Genomic DNA, 25812 nt, shown 5'->3' on the forward strand with positions numbered 1-25812 from the left:
TGTGCCCCCTTTCCTCCCACACGGGATTCCGACACCCCACACCTCCCTGTCTGATCTGCCTGGTTGCTCTCACCCCTACCTTTTCCTCTGTGCAATTCCATATACTGTGTCTTAGCAGGTTAGACAGACACCCCCAGGCCTGTGGCTCAGCCCTCCCCACCCACCCTTACCAAAAACCTTTAAAATCTCTGTGATGGGGACTAAATGGTCCCCTTCGGATCCATCCCTGAGTCCACCAAGTTGTGACTGCGATGGACAACCAAACTCTTCACAACCACGGTTGTGCAGGGGGCAGGCTGGGGGGTGGGGTGTTAAAGCTCATAGCCCCCTTCCCTGTGGTACCCCTCCCCACCTCTTGTTGCCCATGCCCTTGCCCCTGGCCCCTGAAGGGGGAACAGCCCAGGGGTGTGGTCTGAGTGGAGAGGTGCTGACCCACCTTGGCTGAGGCACGAGGACAGGGCGGGATGGGGCTGTGTACCCAAGCAACAATCAGGAAGCCCAGGAAGGGGGTGTTTTGCAACCCCACAGCTTGAGAAAGGCTTTTCCCCACTTCTTGTCACTGCTGCTTCTGCCTGCGGCCCCCACACAGGGGAAGAAGGTTTTGTTTCCCAGACCTGGACGGCTGGGAGCCCCATACTTTTCCAAGGGTCAGCCTGGAGGGAAACTGAGTCCTTAACCCTCCTCTGCGCCACTGTGTGGAAGTCCCTAGGCCCTGAGGAGCCTGCCTCTTTGGCTCCAGGGTCTTTGTTGGGAGTTGTAAAGTTTCTTTCCCCACCAAAGACTGTCACCCTTGGGAGAGCAGGATTTCTAGGATTCCAGCCCAGACTGATGGGAAATGGAAAGCTTCTTGAGCCCAGGGCTAGGTAGAGACAGCTTCACCATCTGGAACTTCCTTGTAGAGTCTGCCCTTCCCCCACACACACACACCCTGGAGTGGGGGAGGCAATGCCGGGGAGATTGTTCAAATGCATCAGTGATTGATAGAGTCCAGGCACTGATGATATCTAGGTGCTAAGGAGCTCCTGGATTCCACCCAGCATCCCTATGACGGAGAACTCTCACCATCACCATTGTACAGTTAGGCGGTCTGGGCACAGAGAGGTTAAATTTAACCCTCCAAGACCACATAGCTAGGAAACCATGGAGCCGGGATCTGAACTCAGGTCTGTGACTCCAAAAGCCGTCACACTTGCTTCCACGTGGGAAGACGCACTCGTTCAACACCCCCTTCTGTGTTCACGGCTGATTTCCCACCTCACAGACCCGCCAGTGGCCTGTGTCTTTCTGCCAGAATCCTCCTTCTCCTGGGCTTCCGCGGCATTGCTACACCCAGCCAAAACAACAACAACAACAACAACAAAAAACGATAGAGCTGTTTGGGAGAATGCAGGCACCCCGAGTGAGTAGGGACTTGGGGGGCCGCAGCTTGATCAGAAGGGGCGTGTGACCAGAGGAATGGCCTGGAAGCTGCATTTGCGGGAACATTCACCTTCTAGGGAGGCTGTTTGGGGTGTTGGTTTGACAGGGTTTACTCCGGTGAAGTTTGGGGGGAGCCGAACCCCTTCGGACACCCCTGCGGGCCACCTCTTGGCACCACAGCGGCTGCTGCCTTGGAAGGGGTGGCGTAGGGGGCAGGAAGGAGCCGGGGAGCTGGACTTCTAGGGAAGGAAGTGCCGCCTGCCGGGGCCCTGGCGAGGACAGAAAGGGGCAGGTTTTGTATTCAAGGAAACAAGGCTTCAACTGTGCCAGCCAAGCCGAACCCAGCCGAGCCCCGGCTGCGAACAGCCAACACACAGCCTCTTGGGAGGACAAAACCCTGTTCTGCTTCTGCTGTCCTAATGGGGCCGCCACCTCCTGGGTCCAAGCGGGGCCCTGCTGACGGACTTCCACCCAGGGCTCCGGGGCTCCGTCTCCCGCAGGGAGGAGGGGCGCCCAGCCCTCCGGGAAGCCATTCCGCCCAGCAGAGCACAAGAGATAGGGAGGGCCGAGGGAGCTGGGAGCTGGCCTGCCTTGGAAGGCAGGAGCTACAAAGCCTGCCCCTCAGTCCTGCCTCTGCCCCTGAATTATTTAGTAATTAATTCCCATCTATAAAATGAGCAGGTTGTACTTAGGAATGGCTGCCTTGTTTCCGAGGGGTCCTGAACCCTTGGGGATGACAGGCTGCCTTCCAGGGTCTTCTGGCTCATCCGTTCAGTGTCCGTCCGCGGATCCGTCCTGAGGAGGGAGGTGGAAGGAAAATCAAGGGGATTGAGGGAGGCAAGACAGGCCGCCCGCCGTCCCTGACCTCGGCGTCAGACGCGCCCCTTCCAGCCGGGAGAGACCTCCAGCCCGTCTCCCCATCTTACAGAGAAGGCAACTGAGACCCAGAAAGGTGTGGTGACTTGCTTGGGGTCACCGGGAAGTTTTCAGTGGCCGAACCAGAGCGCCCTTGTCTGTACGACTGATCAGGCAGGGCTTGGGCAGGGGGGGCGGCACTCATAGAGCTCAGACTTTGTGCCCAGCATTTGGAGGCCTGGCCCCTGCGGAACCTCAGCCCTCCCTCCCCAGGCGGCCTCAGGCGGCCCCAGCACTTCTGACTCCTCCCCCCACGTCTCTCGGCCCATCCATTCAGGGCTCTCTCTAGAACCTTCCAGCCAAAGGGGGAATGGTGTGACCCCACAGAGCCTCAAGGGGGCCCAACTCTGGGCTGGCAGCCGCGTGTGTGAGGCTTTGTAGGGTTTTGTAAGTCGAGACCTGCCCAAGAGGTCAGCAGCCACGTAATTCTGAACCTGCCAGGGAATCTGAGGAAGATGCCCTAGTTCCCTGCTTGGCCGGCTGAGGCCTCAGACACGGCATCTCATGACCCCGTGCGTCAGAGCGGCAGGCTTCCTTCTCCTTCTGGACACCTCTGCCCTCCCTTCTTCTCCATTCGCTCCTCCTCCGCCGTGTCTCCCCAGACCCTGTCCCTCTGCAGCTCCCCCAGCATCCTTCTTGGAAGACAGGAGGACACAGTAGTTACGAGCAGGGCCTTTGGAGTCTGTGGGTTTGAATCCCAAGGCCCTTAAACCTTCTGGGCCTCAGTTCCTCACCCCAAAACAGGCAGAGTTACAGCACCCAGCTCACAGGGCTGCTGTGAGGTACTTAACTGAGTACTCAGCACAAAGCGAGCCCTGGGAAGTTTCCGTCCCCTCATCCCCTGGCCTACTCCGCCAAAGCCCCTGGCTGCCTCCACTTACCCCCTAGGGAGCTGCCCGGCTGGTGAAAACCTCATGCTTTGGGTTCAACTGTTGGGGGACCCAGCATGAGAAACCCCCTTTTTTCCTGCTGAACGGCACTCCGGTTGGCAGCTATATATGGCTCTGATCAATAACAAAAATGGGGAAACGAATTCGTTATCACTTAATTACGTGGAAGGCAGGTGGCAAGGAAAAAGGAAAGAGCAAGCGACAGCTTCCCGGGGTGATTCCAGACGGGGACCCCAGCACCCAGCCGCCGCGCGGCAGCCGGGAGACCCCGGGGAAGGGGGCTCAGCTTTGCGGCCTCACCCTGGGCTGAAGACCTTGCCTGGTAAAGGTCTGAGGGTTCATTGTAAAGAGTCCTGGACCTTGGCAAAGAGTCCACCATCATGTCCAGCCCGTGGGCTGTTAAAAACATAGAAGCTTTTGAAAAACATAAAATCCATCCATATAATCATTCACCCGACACATACTAAGTTTCTGCTGTGGGCAAGTTCTAGAGAATCAAGGGAAGAAGAAAGTTCCCGCCCTCAGGAAGCTTAAAGTCTCATGAAAAGCAGTGGCATAGAGGGGTCTCTGGGGGTAGAGGGGATGGGCCCGTGCGGCTAGAGATGGAAACTTCCATTCCTTTATCGCCGCCGTGAGGACCCAGGGCGCTCATGAGGGTCCCGCGCTCAGACACCCTCCTCCACCGGCCCCTGCCCCCACGCCCTCGCTTCATTTCCTGGAACCCCCGGGTCTAGTTGACCACAACAGCGCAGTGAGGTGGGTAAATCCTCACCCCCATTGGCCAGATGAAGAAACTGAGGCTCGAGGAGATTGAGTCATGTCCGAAGGTTATAATAAGCGGCAGGATTAGAGGCAGGTTGGCCTGCAGGGAGCTCCAGAGGCCGAGAGAGGACAGAGTTTATGGATGGGGGACTTGGGGAAGGGGGGCTCTCAGAGCCTCAGGAGGGGAAGCCTTCTCGGAGGGCAGAGAGGTTGGGTCCCTCCACCTGCAGCAGCCAGGAGCCTGGCTTTCTGGGGAGATGCCACACCCCTGGGGAGGGAGGATTTCCCCAAACTCAGTGCTGCCCTTCTGCTCTTTCTACTTCCCTTCTGATTCTGAGTCACCTCTCCCCTCCCCTCCGCCCCCCTGCCTGGGGACTTTTGGTTCCCCTTTGGCTTTGCACCTTCCTGCCTTCTCCTCCGGTCTGGACCCTCTGGGTCTGAGGCCTGGCTTCAAGCGGGCCCAGCTGTGAGAGACCGGGCGCCGCCACCTCTGGGGAGGCCGTCTTGCAAGGCTGGCCTAGGCAGAGGAGGAAGGAAAGGAGGAGACAGAAGACCTCAGCAGGGACAGTCCCCACTGCCTCCAGCAGCTGAGCTCCCTCTGCCTGCTGCGCGGCCTTCTCCTTGGCTGCCTTCCGCTTTTCAAGGACGCCAGAGAAGCGAGAGTCTCAGGCCAGCGGGACGCGGCTCGAGGGGAGCCAGGCCTGGGGTTCCTGAGCTGCATGAGGACCCTCCTGTGGCCCAGACGCCGTCTGCCTCTACCCCATCCTGGGCACTTTATCTCGTACTTAATCCTTTTACAGCATGCTGTGAGCTCACCCGTCCCTCTTGTTGCAAAGGAGAACCCCGGGTCTCACAGACCTTACATGACAGGGACAGCGTGTGAACTTGGGTCTGTCTGACTCCAAGTCCCTGGCTCCCAAGGGCCCCAAAGAGGGCAGCAGCAGCGCCGGGTGCTTGTTAGAAAGGCAGCTCCACCCCGGGTCTACTGGGTCCGAATCCTCATTTTTCACACTTGTGTCCGCAGCAGCCGGCCACCCACAGCTGTCCCCCCACACTTCCTTCCGGTAAGGCAGGTTCCTTCGTCTGGGCAGTAAGGGGGGAAGATGAGGTTTAATAATAAGACTAGGTTGGACGAGACACTCCGTGAACGTTCTTGGCCATCACCGCTGTAACAATCCATATTATTAAGAGCAGGCGGGACCCCCGTTGCCAACATCACAGGCCTGGGGACGTGCCCCCTGGCCTGGTGCTCAGCGTGCGGTTGAACCCAAGCTGGGGAGGTCCTGAGCCCAGACAAGCCCCCAGCAGAGTGCCATCAGCTTGGGGGGACGGGGGGCTCCCACTTGATTCTTAGACTCACTGCAAAGTTGTGGGGGAGCCGTGAGCCGCATGCACGCACACCCTCTCCGTGGCTGACGGCAACAGATCCAGCGTCCGATCTGCAGATAGAACTGGAGGAAGTGGCGAGCGACTGGGCTTTCACCACATGAGTCAGGCAGTCTGGGGGTTGGGGGGTGGGACCCGGCCCACCCCGCCCAGCCAATGGTTACAGCGCGTGTGGGGGGTGGGTGGCCACCTGCGGAGGGAGGCGGGTAGGGCCGCACCAGCGAACAAGGCCAGAATTTTTCCCTTGTCCAGAACGTTCCTACCCCAAGGGACCTGCCTTCCCAGTTCATAGGACAAAGAGTAGAGAAGCCTCGGAGCCACTGGGGGAGACGGGAGGGGAGGACCAGCTCTGTGAATGTCAAGTCCAAAGCCAGGTAAGGCTGGCGGGATCCTTGATCCATAAACACAACCCTCTCTAGCTGCTTCTGGACCCCCGTGGGCTGAGGGGTCAGCTGCAAAGGCCTGGGATAGGAACCCGAGGACAGAATCGGGGTCTCCATGCCTCCACCTTGCCCCTGTGCAGCAGCCATAGTAACTCATTCTGCCATCAGACTCCACAGCACGGCAGGTGGGTGGGAAGGCTCGTGCCCAAGGAACAACCTTCTAGTAGTTCCAGAGCCAACACGGGCTGCCTTAAGGGAAGCAGTGAGCCTCCTGTGCTCAGAGGTATTCCAGAAACATACAGGAAAGCTGCCTTGGGAATCTGACCTTCACGCATGGCTGAATGAGTGGCCTCCAGTATCCCTCCCAATCTGAGACTCGTACAGGGTCTGCGGGCCTCGGGACACAGCGTAGCAGTTTAGAGTGTGTGTGTGTTTCATCAGCTCTGGGTTCGGGTCCTGGCTTTGTCCTTGTCAGCTCCGGCCTCGGCCAAGTCACTTCCTCCCTGAGCCTCCCATCTCCTCAGCTGTCCTATGAGGCCATTTAGGCCTGCTCCCGAGGGTTCTTGGGAAGGCCTGATTGGGTCTACTTGGCAGAGTGTTCAGCAAAAAGTAGCCCCACAGGGTAATATTGTTACGAGACAAGGTGTTGATACCGCACGCTGTCGGGGCCCGGCTACTGCCCGGCCCCCATGACTCCTGGTTATCAGAACCAAGGGGAGGAGGAGCACCAGCTGGGTGGGACCTGCCGGGCCCAAGGGGGCAAAGGCTGCCTGGGTGGTGGCGGACTGCTCCCCTCTCGAGGCTAGATGGGAGGGACTCTGTCACCGGCATCCGGGGCGGCAGCTGCCGAGCCCTGCCTGTCGGGAACTATTCGGGGGGAGGAGGGTAGGAATGTGGGCGCAGTGCCAGGTGCAGCAGCCTCCCTCCAGTGCCGGAGAGAAGTGCTGAGCTCCCAGCCTGCGAGCTTTGTTGCCATTCCTGCCCAGTGCCATCGGCCCTCCCAGGCAGGCCCCAGGCCGGGCTCTCAACCCAGCATGCCCCAGCCCTGCAGGCTGGAGAATTCGGGACCCTCCATGGGACCGGGAAGAAGAAGGAAGCAGACAGGCAGGAAGAAGGAACGTCTCAGCTTTGGGGATCATGCAGTCCGCCGGCTGTGTGACCCCAGGCTGGTTTGCTGCCCACTCTGGGCCACAGTTTCCATCACATAACATGAAGCAGGTAGACCAGGCTATGAGGACAGACCTTGTGCACTGATGCTCTTTTCCGGGTCCCTCTGAGCCCCTGAACCCTCAGCTCCAGCTCAGGGAGAGAGCTGATGGAGGAGAGGGGCTCCCCAGCCAGGGGCATCTCCTCTTTGGCCGGTCATCCACCTGCTGGTGGCACGGTGACACCCCCCCGCACCCCCCTTATCAGTTCCTTCCCACGAGAGGAGGGACAGAGCAATCCGGGCTGAGGCTCCTCACTTCCTCTGCCCAGCAAGAGAGTGGAAGGCTCCGTCCTGCTGTCTTTCCACCTCCCCAAGTCGGGGGGTCTTTGAATTAGGCCTAGCGGGGGAAGTAGTGGGAGCCTCAGAGGAAGGGGAGAGGCTGGGGGCAGCGACAGATCACCTCGCCCACCCCCGCCCTTGTGTTTTTTACCATTATCATTCTTATCAGCGCCATTTTTATGTTCTATGTGCGAAGTACTTAACGTAATGTCTGGCACACAGAAAGTGCTCAGTGGCCTCTATTACAATGAAATTAGCAGGCTTTAAGCACCTGTTATGTACTGAGCATTTTATGTTCATCATCTCATTTAATCTCCAATCCTAAAGGTTGCTTGCGATGTGGTGCTTCTTTATCGTTATGGCCGTTGTTGGCGTTATTGTCCGTGGGTGCCCGTTAAGTGGGCCGGGCTCTGTGCTAGGGACTGACGTGGCTGGTCTCTTTGAACCTTTGCCTCTGTCCTGAGATGGGTCCTTTGATCTCCACGCTGTAAATGGGGACGCTGGGGTGTGTGGGGTCAGGTGACTTGACCGGAATCAGCCAGCCAGTCAAGTGGCTGATTGGGGGTTTGAGCCTCAGTCCGTCTCAGCAGACCTGATGTGGGCATAGAACCTTCAAAGTCATCTTCAGCCATGTTCCCCCTGGGGACCTGGCTGATCCAGTGCCCCAAGCCCAGGGGACATCGTAGCTGCTTGCTCCCCCGGAGCCTTGTGGGAACAGCCCTTCTCCCCCGCAGTGTCCCTCCTTTGGGGGACCCCGCTCCCACCCCAGCACCTGGCCTCTTCCTGACCTCTGTCGCCTTCCCATGGCAGTTGATCTGCTGGTGTTGTGACCAGCCCCTGCATTGTCCCCCTGGGGGCCAGAGCCCGCCCGGGAGAGAGCCCAGGCCCGGTAATTGATTGACCTTTGATTGACGCAGGCAGCGGTTCAAGCCGCGCATAAAGCTGCAGCCCGGCCAGGTCCGGGAGCTGCCAGAGACCCACAAACACAGAGCCAAAGTCTCTGTCCAAGTTCGGACACTTGATCCGTGCACTTCCTCTGAAACTAAGCCACCCCCGGCTGCGGGAGAAACCCGTGCACGTGAGCAGTAAATAAAGCTGGGGCTCAGGAGAGGCAGCTGGGACAGGAGAGTAGAGTGTGGGAACCCGCGGGATGGGGGTGAGTCCCTGGCCAGCGGGCCGGTGCCCTCACCCCTACCATCCTTGTTGCCTGGGGGAACGTACAGTCACACGGGGAAATAATCCGCCCAGGATTGCCGCGCACAGATGCTGTAAAGAACAAACTGCCTGGCACACAGTAGGAGCTTCATGGAGGCAGCCGGACCTCACTCTGCCACTGCTGGAGTCCGCTCCGTGTGCCGGGCCCTGGGCTAAGCGCGCCCTGTGCAGGAGCTGGCTCAGTCCTCGCAGTGACCCTGCGAGAGAGTCACCGCCACACCTCGTCCGGAGGCTCAAGAGGCAGGGTCTCCCAGAACCCAGGTGGTCTGCTCCAGCCCTGTTCATTGATGACTTTCACTCCATCCAGAAAGCAGTGGGGTTTCCCTGAAGGGCAGCGCCCACATGGCTTGCCCCAGCAAGAACCGGGCCTGACACCCCACAGCCACCCAGCCCCCTTCCCAGACTCCAAAGGTAGAAGGAGGGGCCTCTGCCGTGCCCCCCACGGGGCCCCTCCGGCTTGAAGGGGAGCCTGGAGCATGGGATCGTGAGCCTGCCTGGCCCTCCGGAGGCCCAGAGCCCGCTACCACACCCTCTCACGGTGGCTCACAGCCCAGCCACAGCACTGCCCACAGGGATTTCCGGCCCATCTGCTCCTGCTCCCACCCCCCAGCCCAGCCCCATGGGGAGAAAGGCTTCAGGACCATGTTCCCTGCAGGGTTCCCAGAACCCCATCCTCCCCGTGCTGCGTCACTCCCAACCACTGACTTGTCTGTGAACTATTTATACCCCTCACGCCAACTGCTCCCGGCTCAGGGCAGACAGCTCTGTGCTGGGGCCTCACCAGGACCCCTGGAAGCAGGCTGGCTCAGAGCAGATGTGCAGGCCGGGGAGCTGGGCGTCCGCCCTCTTCCTTTACTGCTCTGTGACCTTGGGCGGGTTGCCTAACCTCTCTGAGCCTCCATTATATAAGGTTATTACAGGGATTAAATACAATAAATGATGTGAGGTTCCCAGCATAAAGACAGATTTCAAAAAAATGGTTTCTGTTCCTTGTTCAAGGTCGTGCAAGGCTTATATAGAGCTTGAGATGGGGGGAGGGAGCTGGGGAGCCCGGAGGAAGGCACAGAGACGAGGTGTGTGTTTACACAGGAGCGCCAAGAGGGCAATAGGGGTTTCTGCAGCTCAGCCCCTCTGTGTCACTCTGTTGTCACCAACACTCATCCAGGCAGCGTGAGGCCTGGGGCTACGCAGGCCTCTCCAGGCTCAGAAAGCCCATTTTAGCCCATTTTAGCCCTGAGAGCCCCCCCTGCCTTCCCTGCGGGAGGCAGTGTGCGCAGGTGTTGGGTTAGCCTGATAAGAGGGCGCACATCCGTCCTGATGGGACGCGGTCTGCACCAGCAGCACCTCCCCAGCGGGGACCAGGCCCCGAGGCCATCTCTGACCCAAGCTCTGACCACAAAGAGGCCAGCGAGAGGGACCTTTAGACGACAACACACACACACACATACACACACACCCACACCCTACCCCACACCCCATGTCTGCTGGGCAGTTGGTGGTAGAAAAGGGACCCGCAATGTGCAGTCACACTTTTATCACCTAAATCATCGTTCTGGCCCTTTCCAGCCACAGAGCCATATCACCCTCCCCGGGCCCCGCCCCGCCCGTCCCACAGCAGGCACGCCCTGTAACACTGTTCCCTGAATTCACCCCAGGCCGCCTGCCAGCAAACCAGAAGTGGGCCTCAGGAGGCCCTGTGACATGTGCTGTTTTCTGTCTCCCTCCTGGGTGGCAGCAGGAGTTGGGGAGACGCAGGGCAGGTAGGGATGCAAGGCTGGCCCTGGAGAGAACATCGGAGTCCTCGGCTGCCCCCCGCCCCCAACAGCCTGTACCCGCATGGTGTCATGAGCTCTTTGTCCCTGCTGGTCCCCATCCCATCCAGCCCAGGCAGGCTGTGGCTTCAGCTTCCTTACGCATCACGCTGCTCCAAAGTTTAGCACTGTTCAACGTGTCAGAGGCCACAGACCATGTGGGGAGCTCCTCATTACCAGAGGTAACCAAGCAGCAGTCACACCTCAGGACCTCACCTGGACCAGGGTCCCTTCCAGCTTCAATAGGGTGACCAGCGCCTCACAGGCCAGCCCATGGTGCTCTTGACCGGTGAGCTGGGAGGAGACAGGAGGTCCTCAGCCTCTGCCTTGGCTCCTCCAGATACGACGCTGGCCGGGACGGCTTCATTGACCTGATGGAGCTGAAGCTGATGATGGAGAAGCTCGGAGCCCCGCAGACCCACCTGGGCCTAAAAAACATGATCAAGGAGGTGGATGAGGACTTGGACAGCAAGCTCAGCTTCCGGGAGGTGAGTCTGCTCCCCGCAGGGGACTCGGAGGCTCCTCGAGGGAGGAGGGACATCTGTCCTTTACACGGTCAGCACTTACTGAGTGACTGCTGTATACTTGGCCCTGGGGGGCTTTTGGAAATCCAGAGGAAAGCCCTGTGCTGCTAGGATCCTGGTGTGTAGAGGGGGAGATGCCTAGACAGTGAAGGGACAGGGTGCTGTGATGTTCAGATGAGGGGACAGGGAGGGAGTGACAGGCACTGCATCTGGGAGGGGCTGGGCTCTGCGCTGGGGGCCTCCGGGTCTCCGTCCTCACTCTGGAACAGGAGCCATGATCAAGCCTGTTCCTTGGAGGAGGAAATGGAGGCCCACAGCCAGCAAACAATGGTACTGGACCCCAGGCAGCCTTGGGTGAAAGACAGCGGTGGCCTCCCTGGCCAAGCTCCCCGGAAGCCTAGAGGAGGCAGGGCGGGAGAAGGGGAGTGGGGAGGAGGCATCCAGGGAGGGAGATGCGGGCCGCGGGCCGTGATGGTGTGGAGTCAGGACGTGGGCTCCGACCCCCTTCTGTCACTTGCTGCTGCTAAGATTCGGGGCAGGGCTTTTTCCTGGTCTCCGAGTCTTCCACAGTCTGTAAAATGGGCACAATCCTATACCTTGGGGACTCAGTAAATTGGCTGGGGGAACAGTGGGAACAAAGACACGAGGTCGGTTGGGGCCCTGCCTGGGAGCCAAGGGTGGGCACACGGGCCTGCAGTAGCCCCGGATCCTGGGAGAGCGGGAGATGGGTCCCCTGGCCTCCCACTGGACAGATGGGCACACCAAGGCCCCTCGTCCCTCCCTGACAACGTGCTTTTCTCCGTCCCGCAGTTCCTCCTGATTTTCCGCAAGGCGGCGGCTGGGGAGCTGCAGGAAGACAGCGGGCTGCACGTGCTCGCCCGCCTCTCCGAGATCGATGTCTCCACCGAGGGCGTCAAGGGGGCCAAGAGCTTCTTCGAGGCCAAGGTGAGGAACCCGAGGCTGTGTGGAGCCCGGGGTGGGGAGCACCCTGACCCCCCGGCTCAAGGGCAAGGGTGCCGGCGGGGGGGGAGGACAGGACCCTGAGTTAGCCCCAGGGTCCATGCTCACCCTTCGTGTCCCTGCTGGGGCCACAGATCGGAGATGCGGCACTGATGCGAGGGCCGGACTGCGCGAGGTCCGGACTGCGCGAGGTCCACAGCACTCCTGGCTCTGTCCGCTTCCATCCAGGCTGGGGTCCCTTCCAGCTTCCCCCTTTCTCTCCCCGGCCCACAGAACCACTACCCCCAAAGGACTAGTCCTTGAATGGGGTGCCAGAGATGGCAGGGCAGGCCCAGAAACCGGGGCAGCCCTCGCCCAGAGGGAGGATGGGTCCCAGAGGCACCCATGTGCACAGCACCCTTCCAGTGCCGCACGCACTTGATGGACGGGACACACAGAGCTCCTGGATCCTGACCTCCCAGAGCACCTGCTTTTCCTGGTTTCTCCTTCTCCGCATGTTAACTAAGAACATTGTTTCTGAAGTCCGCGTCCCTCCTCTCTCTGGGCTTCTGGGCTTGATGGGGTGTCCCAGGTTTCCTCAGTGGGACTTGTTTGCATCTGGGCTTCCCAGGACAGGAAGCAGATAGGAATAGCAACTTCCAGGGGCGCCTGGGCAGCCCAGTCTGTTAAGCGTCTGCCTTGGGCTCAGGTCATGATCTCGGGGTCCTGGGATCGAGCCCTGTGTCCTGCTCCCTGCTCAGCGGGGAGTCTGCTTCTCCCTCTCCCTCTGCTCTTCCTTCCAACTCATGCTCTCCACCCCACAATAAATAAATAAAAGTTAAAAATTAAAATAAAGAAGCCCCTGCTTCCGGGACTCCCACTAGGCAGCCGCTACCAAGTGTAGGTTCTAGTTTCCAATCCCTTCAACGAATCCATGAGTCAGTTACAGAGCAGCAGGCTCTGAATGGGAAACTGAGGCTCAGAGAGGTAGCAAGAGTCTGTGGGCTGGCAGGGGGCGGGGGTCCGAGAGCCCACGGTGGCGGCACAGACGCCCCTCCCGCCCTGACCCCCGTCTCCCCCCCCCTGCCCCTGCAGGTCCAGGCCATCAATGTGTCCAGCCGCTTCGAGGAGGAGATCAAGGCGGAGCAGGAGGAGAGGAAGAAGCAGGCAGAGGAGATGAAGCAGCGGAAGGCAGCCTTCAAGGAGCTGCAGTCCACCTTCAAGTAGCCAGGGGCTGCGGCCTGACCACTTGGCCCCGGCCCCGGCGCCCGGTGCAGCCAACGGGGGCGGGCGGACTGGAGGCCAAGTCTGAATCCTGGGCTCCGTCCGCAGGGACCCTACTGAAAACCTACCAAGTCTGTGAACGGGGCCAGCCGAGGGGCGCCCCAGGTGGCCCGGTCCCCCTGCTCCCTCCCACTCTTCCTGAGGCCGGGCCACCCGTGCCGGCTCCTCGCCCGGCCCAGCCCTCCTCCCTGGAGATTCCTGTGTGTCTCTCACCCCCGGCCGCCCCCCTTGCCTGCACCAGCGCTGCAGCTGCTCCGAGCCCAGCCCCTGGCCCTGAGGGCCTCCATGCTCCGGGTGCCTGCCCTCCATGCCTGCCCCCCGTGCGCTCTCGTCCTCCCCGCCCGGCGGCCTGCCCTTAACCTGCGGGCCACGCAGCCCCTGGGGCCCTCAAGCAGCTTCCAAGACTGGGGGAGGACGGACAGCAAGAAGGTGGCAGGCGCCAGCTCTGTAGGAGAGCGGGACGGAAGGGGCTAAGCAAAGGCACTGGGGCTCCCCATCCCCGACGACTTTTCCTCCAGCCCTGCCTCCTCTCTCTGCTGGGGGCGGGGTTGGAGAGGGGGGCTTCGGTATTGGCAGAGGGACCCAGGCCCCGGTCCCCCATGTTCACATGGAGACCCTGGCACTCTGGGACCCGGCCAGGCAAGGCTGAGGGGCAGCTGTGCCCATCTACCTCACGGGCCCACACTCTGCCGGCCGTGCCATGGATCATGGGCAGGGAAGGCTCCGGGGGCAGAAAGGTCACTCCCCAGTCTCCCTGCAACCACCCGGGGGTCCCAGGGGCTCTGGAGAGACTAGGGTGAGGAGGAGGGATCGGCCCCTGCACGGGAAGGAAACCAGCGCCTGGTTCCATTCTCCAGGACGCATCCAAGAAGTGCTTTAAGTGGTTTGCACGGACCAGGCGGTGGGGAGCAGGGGCCTTGCTGGGCCCCTTCAAGCCATCCTTCCCCCAAGTGATGGGCACCGCCTTGTCACCAGCGACGGGACCCGTCCCGTCACACACACCACCCCCCCCTAGCCGAGGAAGCATGGGGACCCCAGGCCTCCCTGTGCCCATCTGAAGACGGGCGGTGGCCACGCCTGTGCCACCAGCCCAGTCCCACGCAGCTCCCAGTGTGCTCTCTTCCGTGCGTGCGTGTCCGTGTGTGTGCGCGTCTGTGTCCGCTGCCGTGTCGTGAAACTGTGCCCGTCACTCAGCCAAACAAGTGAATGGCCGTCGAGGCCACAGTTATGCAACTTTCCGTGTGTGTCATGACGTCACTGCTTTTTAAACTCGATAACTCTTTATTTTAGTAAAATGCCCCAAGAGTCCACAAAACTCCTGTTGGATTTGCAGAGGTTTTATTTTTTTGGCCTTAGAATCTGCAGAAACTAGGAGGTACTGACCCCAGTGCGGCAGCCTTGGCCCGGATTGCGTTTGCCTTAGCGGATGTGTTTATACAGATGAATATAAAAAGCGCTTTTTCTTTGGCTTCTTGCTTTTCCCCCCTCCCTTCTCACCTTCCCCCAAAGAAAGCTACTTCTTCATTTGGTGGTACAATTATTTTTTTTAACTAAAATAAGATAAAAGTCTATATTCTTATGTGTGTGTGGTTCTTGTTGGTTGGTGGGGGAGGAGAGGGGCGGGGAGGGGGAGGCAGGGGACACGGTCACCCGGTGCTGACTTGCTCAGGTGGCTCCCCCCTCCTGCCAGAGGCCCCCGGGGGAGAGACTCTTCCTACCGGGGAGGTTGAGCGGGATGCCCACGCCCTATCACCAGGGGCTGCTCTTAGTGCTTTACATATACTTACTCAGGTAACCCTCACGACCAGCGCATAAGGGGATGCTGTTTTGTTTCCCAGAAAGGCACATGGCACATGCGCTGTGGGGAGACGGAGCCAGGTGGGGAACTGGATACAGACCCAGACCCTTACCCCGCAGCCCGTCCCCTTCCCCATCCAGTCACCCCCCCAGGCAAGTTCAGAGGAGGGCATGCCCCGGAAGTGGTACCACCACTGTGGGCATTCTAGGTGCATGCATGTACCCAAGAGCACCCCAAGATTCTCCCCCATACAGAGGCCCCTCAAGCCTTCCCCCACCACCACGCACACAAGACAGGCTGGGGTGGTAGCACGATGAGGAAGGACCTGAGGTGCTACCTGTGTGGCATGGGACAGATCAGGCCCTTCTTGGGTCTCAATCTCCCTGTCTGTTCAAAGCGAGGGTCTCTAGGGTCTTCCCAGCCCTGCAGTTTGCAGGTTCAGGGAGCAACCTGGGTTTTGGTGCGGGGAGTATGGGATTAGGCTGGGCATCGCTGCCCCCAGGTGGACATGCGTGGTACTGCAGCAACCACTGGCTCCCTCACCTGCCAGGCGACGGGAGCACAGCTCGCTGTCCTGGGAGGGTGTTTCCTGTGAAATGCCACCCCCGTGTGCTGCCCAATCCCTAAGACGTCACCATCATTAACACAGCATGCTCCGTTAAGCACTGTCATTCGGTACACCTTCCCCAAGGGAAGAACACCAGAAACCCTGACATCGGAGCTCAGAGGGTCTTAGAACAAAGGGATAGAGGACGCGGGGAAGGACTAAAATTCAAGCTCTCCAGCCCCGCCTTCCAGCTGTCCCCATTCTGGATGTGGGCCTCAATCCCTCCGGACGTGAGAAACACCATCCTATGTGAGAGCTGTGACAGACAGCTGTCCCATGCCAGGAACCTCCACCACACCCACAGGTCTCAGCTGGGAGGGGGCCCTCAGCCTCGGCCTGCACGGGATCCGCACTCCAGCAGAGGCGTCAGGCTGCGGAATGGAAAGGCCCGAGTGACTCAGGCCCCAGGGGTGGGAAAGTATATAGTTCCTTGATCCCTCCCCCAGGACCCATCCTCTGGGACCCCACTGCAAAACACTGAAACCCGCAGTGAGCCCCCAGAGCTCCTGTGAACCCCCAACACTTCCATCTGGTTCTAAGGAGAAGCAGTGCCAGCCCCTCCCCGTCACCCCCGCTGGCCCCTTAGTGGCTCTCACCCAAGAAACAGCTGCCACCTGAGAGTTCTGTCCCAGCCGCTAGAAACCATGGGGCCCAGCCAGCGGCACCTGCCCTGTTTCTCAGGCTCTCACCACCCTCGCGCTCGCAACCTTGGCACTGCTTCTCCTAAGGACCCCCCACCCCCACCCCCAGCAGCTCAGCCTCTGCCAAGTCACCTTTGATTATTTTTCCAGGACATTCTGGCTCTGAGTGTCTGGGAGACTGTGCAGCCCAGGCCCTGGGAGGCCCCCATTCCAAGGGATGAGAATGGGGAGCCCAGCCGTCTCACACCCTCAAATCCTCTAGTTCATTGAGGACGTGGAATCTGCCGAGAAGTGAAAAGTAATCCTTTCTCATCTGCACCCCACTGAGTCCCAGGCCTTGACCCAGAACCCTCCGCTGCCGGGCCCAGCAGGGGGCTCCAGGGGTGCTGAGCGGGGTCTCACCTCTGCGGCAGGGCACATGGTCCCTGCCAATGCGAGATGAGGAAGGGATGGATGGACGGACGGACGGACGGACGGACAGGTGGATGGTTTCTGGGTCCACCGTAGGTCAGCACCTTGTAGACTAGGCAAACAAAATAGTCAAGTCTTTAAACAAGTTAATCCAGGACATCCACCCAACGGGGCTCCCCACAGCCCCCCGCCCCCCCACCCATGGCGGCCTCTCTCGCTTTGGTGACCTACCACGGCCAGCGAATCAGGTCAGCCACCCACTCGTCGGCACCGTAACTTAGGCAGCTTGGACCACTGGAGTCATGGCATCCCCAGACCAGGCGCCCTGCATCAGGGCCAGGTCAGCAGGGACTGGCGCCAACCACTGCCGCTGCCCACCTGCTCTCAGTGAGAACACAGGTTTCTCCCTGGCTATCCCAAGGCGCAGCTCGAAGCACCTCCAATGCCCAGAGGTGGTTCCGGTGAGCCACAAAACATCCCTCAAAGCCTCACTCCGGTACTTAGTCGCACATAACCTGGGATAAGGAGGGGGTATGGCCAGGGCTGGCTGACCCATCCACACTGCGGCCGCAGAGCTGGGGCCACAACACCCTTAGGCCCCAAGAAAATCTTATGGGTTCTTATGAAATCATCAGGAAAAGAATGAATACAATCAGGTCTTCTATTATATTATATCAGCTTGGATTACATTAGCCTTTATACCTATGCAGTCAGAAAACGTGCTTTATAAATATTTTTCATGGAGGAAGGGGCCCAGGAAGGGCAAAGGGCCCAGTGGTGCCCAGACTCAGGCCTTCTCGTCAGAACCAGACAACAGCAGGAACGGCAGCCAACACTCACGTAGAGTTTGCCGCATGCCAGGCACTCCCCTCCTTTTATCGATGAGAGCCCAGAGAGGTTGGGTCACTAACACAAGGTCACACAGCCAGAACAGACAGGCTTTCCTCTCCCAACAGTTGGCAAAGCACGCAACCTCCCATCTTCAGCATGTGAGGCAGATTAAGGAGACCCAGGTTTTCTCCAAGGGCCACTGCTGCTACTGCCTTTACTGCCTCATGCCAAAGCCCACCCGTGAAGCCCTCAAAACAAGAAGCACCCCTAGAGCTGGTGCTGTCTATGCCTTCAGAGCTGCCAGCAGCTTCCCTCTCTCCCCAAACAGGGTCAGTTTCTCTGGGAACATTCCCCAAAAGAAAAAAAAATCAACGACTCTTTGTCTGGTACCTCCCTCCTCGTGCGCCTGGGCGTTTGCGGCTGTTTCTACGTCCGGGCACGTGTTTGAACGTGGGGCACGTGGCTCTGCACGCATCTGGGGGTGTGAGCGCTCCCTATGTACGACCCCGGTGTGTGCACGTCTGCGAGGACGGTGGGGCAGGTGTGCGTGCGTGTCTGTCTGTCTGCCTGTCCCTGGGTGTTTGTGAAACTATGGGCGCACACACGTGACTGAGATGACAAGAGATTGCTGTGTCTCCGAGCGGAAAGCAGCAAAGTCCCACACGTGGAAGACCGGTTCATCATTTCCCCAGGTTGCTCAAGAGAAACTGAGGCCCGGGGGCACCTGGGTGGCTCAGTTGGTTAAGCGTCTGCCTTTGGCTCAGGTTATGACCCCAGGGTCCTGGGTTGGGGCCCCGCGTCGGGCTCCCTGTTCAGGGGGGAGCCTGCTTCTCTCACCCTCTCTGCCGCTCCCCCTGCTTGAGTGTGCTCTCTCTCTCTCTTTTTCTCTCTCACAAATAAGTTAAATAGTTTTAAAGAGAGAGCGAGAGAGAGAAACTGAGGCCCAAAGATCCTGCCCAAGATCCAGGTCCCTAAGTGAGCCAGAAACCAGGAGCCTTCTCTCCAGCTGCCCAAGCCCTTTCACCCCCAAATCTGCCACAAGGCTCAGTCCCCATCTCTGTGTCTGACATCCGTCTGCAGGCCAGGCGGACCCTTTCCAGAGCCTGCCCACCATGTGCTCTGGGTCTGAGATGGGCCGGCAGGAGCCACAGAGCCCCCGCTGTCAGGACCAGCCTCCCGAATGCAACAGAAAGCTCCTCACAGTCTGAGATACCAACAGCCCAGGCCTGGGGCCTGAGATCATCACAGCAGATCAGACCCCGTTAACCAGACCCTTACACTCCGTCTTCATGTCTCTTTTTATTAAAATGGTTTTGATTTTTATATTACCAAAGTAAAGCATGCTTGGTTTTGTTTTGTTTTGTTTTTTTAAAGAATCCGAGCTGTGCAAGGTACCTAGGTTAGAATCCTCCCCTACCCCTGGACACCCACTGCTAACAGCAGAGCGTAGTTTTCTGAATTGCTTTATTAGAAAATAATTCCTAAGGTGAGCTGCGGGCTCCGTTCACAAAACAACTTCCAAGGAGCATCGGTGAATAGAAAGCAAAGGGAGGGGAGACTCTGACAGGGCTGACTCTGGGGAGGAATTTGGCCAACTGGGCGCCTTTCAGGGGCTGCCTGGACCTTAGACTCCATCCAGGGCAGGAAGGCAGGCGACACCCCAGGACCGGATACTATTAGTCGAATGACGGAGAAAAAAGAGAGGAAGAGAGAGAAGGAAACAGCATCTCACGACAGGATAAACCCCAGCCCGGTGTCCGAAGTCCCTACTTCAGCCCTCGGCTCTGGGGCTGCCCCGCGGTGCGACCCTGGGCAGTGCTGACCCTCTGAGTCTCTGCTTCCTCCTCTCTCTTGAGCGGACAAAAAAACGTGACTTTCGTGTTGCTGGGACAATTGAGTGACTTCAAGGAGTACCAAGCCCAATGCCTAATAGATGGTAACTACAGAGAATGAGTTAGGGAGAGAGGATGAGTACAGGCTCCAGGCAGAGAGATGGTGGGGGGGTCCCCCAAACCTGAAAGCCTCAGAATTTGCGGTCTCAGGAGACTGGAGAATCCACACCACTGAGCCAACCCCAGCTCCTGCCCAAATTAAACAGTAACCACCCAAGGTCAGGGAAAGGGCCTTGTCCGAACAGGTTGCTTTCCAAGGGGCAGCTCAACCTTGAGCAGGGGCGCCCACCCCCATCCCCGCCTATAAGTGTGTGCCAACCCGTCTCAACAGCCACTCGCTCCTCAGCCAGTCCCGCTAGCAGCATGCTGGGTGTCACTGTCCTCGCCGCACTCCTGGCCTATGGTAAGCTCTGGGTTGGGGACTGGCTGCAGCCTGCGGTCTCCCAGGGACAAGGAGGGGAGCAGGGGGCCTAGGAAAGGAGTTCTGGGGTGACCAGACAAGCATGTCAGATAAGACACTTGCTTGCTGGGCAATTCTGCTTCCATATCTTTAGAACAGGGCTGAGGATGTGGCCTGGGGACACTGTAACCGGCCAGCCTCGGTCCCCAGCGGCAGGGACCGTAACAGCTCGGCTTTCCTAGTGTCAGCATCTCTGCCCCGGGGACTGATGCTTGTGCTCATGCATTTTGGGGGCCTTCCCCCAGATAGGAATCGGGGTACTTGGCTTGACCATCACTTACTCTCAGCGGGCCCTCGACTAGCCCCGTGACCTCTCTAAACCCCACTGGCTCTTAGGACAAATGAGAGCACTTGACAAAGAGTCCTTCCGGCCAACAACAACAATCATGAATAATAATAGCAGCACCTGTTTGTTCCATGGTTACTATGTGCCAGGCACAGTGTTAAGCCCTTTACATGCTGGAGCTGATATGATCCTCAAGAGGCAGGGCCTATCAATATCTCCACTTCACAGATAGGCGGGAAGCTCGGGGAGGCTCGGTATCTTGCCTAAGATCACGTGACTGGTTAGTGGTAGAGCCGGGTCTGTCTTCATGCAGAGCACTTGTTCTTGACCGCTGCACACAGTGGCACAGCTAGGACAGGCTGGACCCCAGGATTCAGTGCTCTCACATCCCCATTACGCTGAGGTCTAAAAAGGGACCACCAAAGGGTGAAGGACGCAGCCAGACCTGTGGGCACACACCCACCCCGGCTTTTGTACTTCCTTCGATGTGTTAAACACGAGACTCTTCTTATGCATCGTCTAGTTTGAGTCCTCAAGATAAACTCACCAGGTTGACGCCATTCTTCCCATTTTACAGAAAGGGAAGCTGAGGCCCAGAGAGCTAGACAGGTTCCCCAAAGCCATGCAGTAAAGCCTGAACCTGTGTCCGCCCCACCCCCGAAGTCTGTGCTCTTTCCACCTGTCCCTTCCCTGCTGGGGATGCCGGGGGGGGGGGGCCCTCTCACCTGTGCACTTCCTCTCCTGGGTCCCCCAGCCTCCAGCTGCGGGGCCCCCACCTTCCAGCCCAACCTATCGGCCCGAGTGGTGGGAGGAGACAATGCCAGGCCCCACAGCTGGCCCTGGCAGGTAAGCACACCGCTGCAGGGGGGGGAGGCTGGCTGGAGAGGGTGGCGGGGTGTGGTCCCGGGGCTGATGCATGGCTCTCCCGCACCTTGCTCCAGATCTCTCTCCAGTACCTCAAGAACGGCGAGTGGAGACATACCTGCGGCGGCACCTTGATTGCCAACAACTACGTGCTCACCGCTGCCCACTGCATCAGGTGAACGGGGCTGGTGCCCTGGGGCCCCACTGTTGCCCTGGGGTGGGGCAGCTCTAGAAGCTGCTTTGACTGAGCATCGACTACACTCCAGACCCTGGGCTAAATAAGCTACTCACGTCCAGTAACTTAGTTCATTCAACACGTATTTATCGCGCACCCCCAGTGTGCCAGGGAACACGGCAGTGAGGACCAAGGCTGTGCTCTCACGGAGCTCACATTCCGGCAAAAGAGCAACAAGCCATTGAAGAAGTAAATATATAACGTATCAAGTGGCAGGGAAGAAAAATAAGGCGGGATAAAAAGCCTAAGGGGTCCTATTTTAAATGAGGTGCCCAGGGGAAAATGTCTCTGAAAAGGGGGTATTTGAGCAAAGCCCCGAGGAAAGTAAGGGAAGGGTGTCCCCGGCAGAGGGAACAGCCAGTGCAAAGACCAAGAGGAGGGAACCCACTCGGTAGGTTGGAGAAGTAACAAGGAAGTGCGGGTGGCAGGAGGGAGTGTGTGAGGGGAACCGGAGGTGGGTGACAAGAAGTAATGGCGGCTTGGACCAGCTCACCTCGCAGATGCCTTGGGAAGGGACCCCAACACTGTCTCCACTGTACGGATGAGGGAAATGAGGCCCCAGACCACCCACCTAGGAATCGAGATCGACTTGACTCCAAGAGCAGGGTCTTTACCCTGAGCCCTGGAAAGGCTTAGAGCAGAGAGACGCTCCCTTCTCCCCCACCCTCTACAAATGATTCCCACGGTGGCCACAGGGCTGGGTCACCAAAGCCCTGAGTTCCCTCCCTCCCCCACCGGCTGGCGAGGGCAGGAAGCCACGCTGACCCAGACCCCTGCCTCTGCTCAGCAACACCCTGACCTACCGCGTGGCCCTGGGGAAGAACAACCTGGTGGTGGAGGATGAGGAAGGCTCCGTGTTTGCGAATGTGGAATCCATCGTCGTCCACGAGAAGTGGAACTCCTTCCTGGTGCGGTGAGTGCTGACCGTGCCCCTGCCCCTGGGGGAAGCGCAAAGGAAGGAGGGGTCCCTGACATGGAGCTGCCGAGCCTGCCCCCAACCTGGGCCTGGACCCCATCCCCACCCTGAACAGCCAGCAGATGACCCCTTTATGCAAAATGGGAAAAGGCCAAGTAGACAGACTCCTTTTCCATTTCCATCATTGGCCAACGGCTCCCAGAAGGGACACAGGGAATAAAACCCTGAAGCCCCCACGGTGTCTGGCCTGAAGTCTCTGAGCCAGGACTCACCTTTATGGAGTGCCTACTGTATACCCACAGGGCAATAAGCACTTCATATGCCGTGACTTATTTAATCCTCACGACACCCCTAGACAAGGACCTAAGACCCAGAGAGGCCAAGTAAGATACATTCCCCAGGCCACACAGCCCGGTGCGTGGCAGAACGGGAAATCAAACTGGTCTGTCTAGGGTCACCAGCTTTCATTCTGTTTACATGAAAATATTAAAAATTGCATCTGCCAGGGCCCCTCTTTAATCATTTCCAATTGGCTTTAGTTTCCGGTTGATATCTAGCCTTCAGTGTCTCGGAAAGCCCCAACCTCCCCGCTGTAAGGCCTCATAGGACCCGAAGGCACAGGAGGCAGAGGGGAGGGCCACGGCATTAGAAGGCCTAGGGTGACCAGGAGTCCTCCGTGCATATCCTAGACCGGAGGACTCCTGGTCACCCTAGGCTTGACTCCCAGCTGACAGTCCGGGCGGCTTAGCATTGGCTTGTGCAGCCTAGACCTTCCGACACACTCACCACCTCCACTTGGGCTTCCAGCAACGACATTGCTCTCATCAAGCTGGCGGAGCCCGTGCAGCTGAGCGACACCATCCAGGTGGCCTGCCTGCCAGAGGCGGGCTCCTTGCTGCCTCAAGACTACCCCTGCTACGTCACTGGCTGGGGCCGCCTCTGGAGTGAGTACAGTCCCTCCTCCCTCCCCGGCATATCATGAGAGCCTTCCTGGAGGAAGCGGCTCCCGCAATAAGCACGCCACCCACATTCGCCCACCACTTTTCCTGTCTAAACAACTTCTCACCATTTTTAACTTTGTAATAATAACAGCTAATATTTATTAAGCATGCAGCGCGGGAAAGATGCCCTGACAAGCACACAGAAGGACTGTTGTGAGGAAAAACACATTAGAACTGGTCAGGTGCTTAGAATAGTGCTTGACGTGTACTTAGTGCCATCTAAGAGACTACAAAATAACCTAAATGAGCCACTGCGGGTAGGGGAGTAGAGCTTATGGTAAACCATATGTCTAAGTTAAAAGGTTGCATGCAAGTAAGTGGAAGTATAGGAGACTTCGATGAAAATGCGGGTCAATACTTGGAAAATGTTGGAATGGGAAGGACCTACCGATGTGACGTGAAGGCAGAGACCTGGAAGGAAATGACGGACGAGAGAAACCGCAGAATCAAAATTAAAGATACTCCTCGAGGGCTTTCTACACATCGGTTCTGCCTCCGGTGGGCTCCCCCGTCCCACCCTAAGAGGGGTCCTGACCCACACTTTAGGACCATAGGCGCAGAGTCATGCCTCTCAACTAGGGGCCCACATGTGGGTCCCACACAGCCTAGCCAGAGCTCACCGGGTCCTGCCCCAGCCCCGGGCAGCCCTCTGTTTCCTGAAGGCTTGGTCCTGCCTGGCTGACCCGGGAACCCCTGTCTGTGCTCTCCCCCCAGCCAACGGCCCCATTGCCGACGAGCTGCAGCAGGGCCTGCAGCCAGTGGTAGATCACGCCACGTGCACCCAGAGGGACTGGTGGGGCAGCATGGTGAAGGACACGATGGTGTGTGCCGGGGGCGACGGCGTCATCTCGGCTTGCAACGTGAGTGTCTGGGCCCTGCGTCTGTCCCTTCCTCCTCCAGGGGGCCCGAGCCGAAGGGGGCAGCGAGGAGGGCACAGGAGGGTGGGAGTGGGTGACCCACACGAGCGAGCCGTTCCCCTGCTTGGGCCCAGGAGGCTTAGGGGCAACTTGTCACCCCCCACGCCTCAGCACTGTGGCAAGGGCAGAAGTACCCAAGGAGCACGAGTATGGGAGCTGGAGTCCCAGCCCCACCACGCCTGGCCGCGCCATCTTGCACAGGCCGCTGACCCTCTCTGCACCTCGACTTTCCCATCTATAAAACAGACGCGCAGCGAGCACAGGGCTGGTGTGGGGACCGAGTCTGACAAGCCATGCTCCTTCGCGCCATCAGCTCCATCCACCCAGGGAGGCCCAGGACTTAGGGAGTCTGACACAGAAACATCGAGAACCATCAGAACCGTCAGAAACAGTCCTTTTTCCAAACACAGCCCCTTGGCCCACTCCCACCTTCCTCATCTCTCAGGTCTCTAACACCTCTCTGGGCTCCCGGCAGCCTGACCTCTCCGGGCAGAGCCTCAGACACGGTGACCTGAACAGCTAGGGAAACTGAGGCCCAGACAGGGCTATCGTTGTCCCAAGATCCCACAGCAGCCGAAGAGCTAGTCGGGCACCCCCAAACCACATCTCCTCTGCCCCCCCTCCACCATGGACAGGCGGAGGCCAAAACAGGGGGCGCCAGCCCGTTTCCCCCACCGTGACCCGCCCGCCCCTGCCTCCCGAGCCTGCCTGGGGTGGGGGGGGGCCGTGGCTAATGACCACCCGGTCCGGCACAGGGGGACTCGGGCGGCCCGCTGAACTGCCAGGCTGAGAACGGTGTCTGGGAGGTGCGGGGCATCGTCAGCTTCGGCTCCGGCCTGGGCTGCAACACGCTCAAGAAGCCCACGGTCTTCACCCGCGTGTCCGCCTACATCGACTGGATTAACGAGGTGGGCGCCCGTCCCCAGGCCCTTCTTCCGGCCCCCGCCCCGCCCCGCCCCACCGGCCCGCGCATGCGCTTGCGCAGACATGCGCCCCTCCCGGAAGCACCTGCTGCTGAGCTGGGGGCGGTGAGGGGCACCGACACGGATGTCCTACGTTCATCCGCTGGCCTAGGAGCTCCTTACGGCTCCATCCCAGACACCACACCCGTGGCCCCAGGGGTAACGTGGCCCCTGTGAGAGCAGGGCCCAGCAGGGGAGAGGGGGTCAGCATGGACAGTGGGGGGAACGGAGGTCACCCTGGGCTCCGGGCCTTCGTGCTTGGGGGCAGGGTGTGTTCTGAGCCCCGTTTGCCCAGTGGTCTGAAGTGTCAAGGGGGCTCAGACCCGTTGGGCAGAGGTGAGACATGGCTGCCTGCCGTGACCCCTGTTTCTATAGTCCGGGGTGGTGCTCTCTCCGGAAGGGGACACACACACACACACCCCTCCACCAAGTCCTCACTCTGTTCTCTTCTCTTCCAGAAAATGCAGCAGTGATTCATCCTTGGGAGCCTGCAACCCCAATAAACCTCCTTCCCCACTCAAGCTGCCTGCATTCTTGTTGTGTGCCTCCCCTGGGGGGTCCCGGGCTCTGTAGGGGCTGCCCCTTGCCACACCAGGGATGCAAAGAGAGCCGCCCTCTGCCAGCCTGGTGAGACTGTGGGGGAAGCCGGTGGAGTGCTACGGGAAGGGGAATTTCAGAAAGCCCCATGGTGGCCTGAGAGGCTAGGAGTTAGGACACACGGGCCGCTTACGCCCCAGCATCTCACAGGCTGTGACCCACAGTCTCCTGATCAGATCACCACCTTCCTGATCCTTCCTCCACAGAGGAGTCTGGTGGGGCCTCAGGCCGCCCCCATCCATTGCAGGTGGGGGATGGGGTTTCCCCAAGAGCAGCTCCCCAGCCTGGAAATGCTGGCCATGGGAGGGTGCCCGTTACACTGGGTCCGGGAGAAAGAGGCTCCCCAGTAGGCCCCTACTGGAGCAGCAGACCCCGTAGCC

The 25812-nt window shown here is 59.3% G+C and overlaps 2 protein-coding genes and 1 long non-coding RNA gene across 5 annotated transcripts in view; 2 read left to right on the plus strand and 1 right to left on the minus strand.

Moving 5' to 3' along the window:
• LOC132001508 (uncharacterized) overlaps nt 1-5457 on the minus strand; it is an 18686-nt gene extending 13229 nt beyond the window's left edge. The window contains exons 1-4 of one of the 2 annotated variants that reach the window (XR_009399632.1): nt 5347-5457; nt 3216-3338; nt 2108-2214; nt 232-1688 (exon numbers count right to left, since the gene is read on the minus strand). This is a non-coding gene — a long non-coding RNA (uncharacterized LOC132001508). Of the gene's footprint in view, nt 1-231; nt 1689-2107; nt 2215-3215; nt 3339-5346 lie in introns of those variants that run through there. The other variant, XR_009399633.1, reaches the window with a different exon arrangement.
• The window catches only part of EFHD2 (EF-hand domain family member D2), a 15759-nt gene extending 1166 nt beyond the window's left edge, over nt 1-14593 (plus strand). The window contains exons 1-4 of one of the 2 annotated variants that reach the window (XM_059376213.1): nt 5630-5746; nt 10608-10755; nt 11602-11736; nt 12826-14593. In XM_059376213.1, the coding sequence (XP_059232196.1) occupies nt 10642-10755; nt 11602-11736; nt 12826-12957 (381 nt within the window). In that variant the 5' untranslated portion in view covers nt 5630-5746; nt 10608-10641 and the 3' untranslated portion in view covers nt 12958-14593. Of the gene's footprint in view, nt 1-5629; nt 5747-10607; nt 10756-11601; nt 11737-12825 lie in introns of those variants that run through there. The other variant, XM_059376212.1, reaches the window with a different exon arrangement.
• A 4925-nt stretch (nt 14594-19518) lies between these two features.
• LOC132000836 (chymotrypsin-C) lies at nt 19519-25352 on the plus strand. Its single transcript, XM_059374660.1, has 8 exons — nt 19519-19597; nt 20695-20786; nt 20882-20979; nt 21827-21952; nt 22763-22899; nt 23671-23816; nt 24629-24781; nt 25294-25352. The coding sequence occupies exons 1-8, from the start codon at nt 19558-19560 to the stop codon at nt 25306-25308; spliced, it is 807 nt and encodes a 268-aa protein (XP_059230643.1). The 5' UTR covers nt 19519-19557; the 3' UTR covers nt 25309-25352.
• Nucleotides 25353-25812: the final 460 nt, after the last annotated feature.

The sequence above is a fragment of the Mustela nigripes genome, chromosome 14 (genome assembly GCF_022355385.1).
Source record: "Mustela nigripes isolate SB6536 chromosome 14, MUSNIG.SB6536, whole genome shotgun sequence".
NCBI classification, from domain to species: Eukaryota; Metazoa; Chordata; class Mammalia; order Carnivora; family Mustelidae; genus Mustela; species Mustela nigripes.

Bases quoted from the DNA above. Each gene is read 5' to 3' on its own strand.
- LOC132000836 (XM_059374660.1), top strand. From the start codon at position 19,558: ATGCTGGGTGTCACTGTCCTCGCCGCACTCCTGGCCTATG. The intron at 20,787-20,881 runs GTAAGCACACCG...ACCTTGCTCCAG, and splicing joins CCCACAGCTGGCCCTGGCAG to ATCTCTCTCCAGTACCTCAA. The intron at 23,817-24,628 runs GTGAGTGTCTGG...GGTCCGGCACAG, and splicing joins GCGTCATCTCGGCTTGCAAC to GGGGACTCGGGCGGCCCGCT.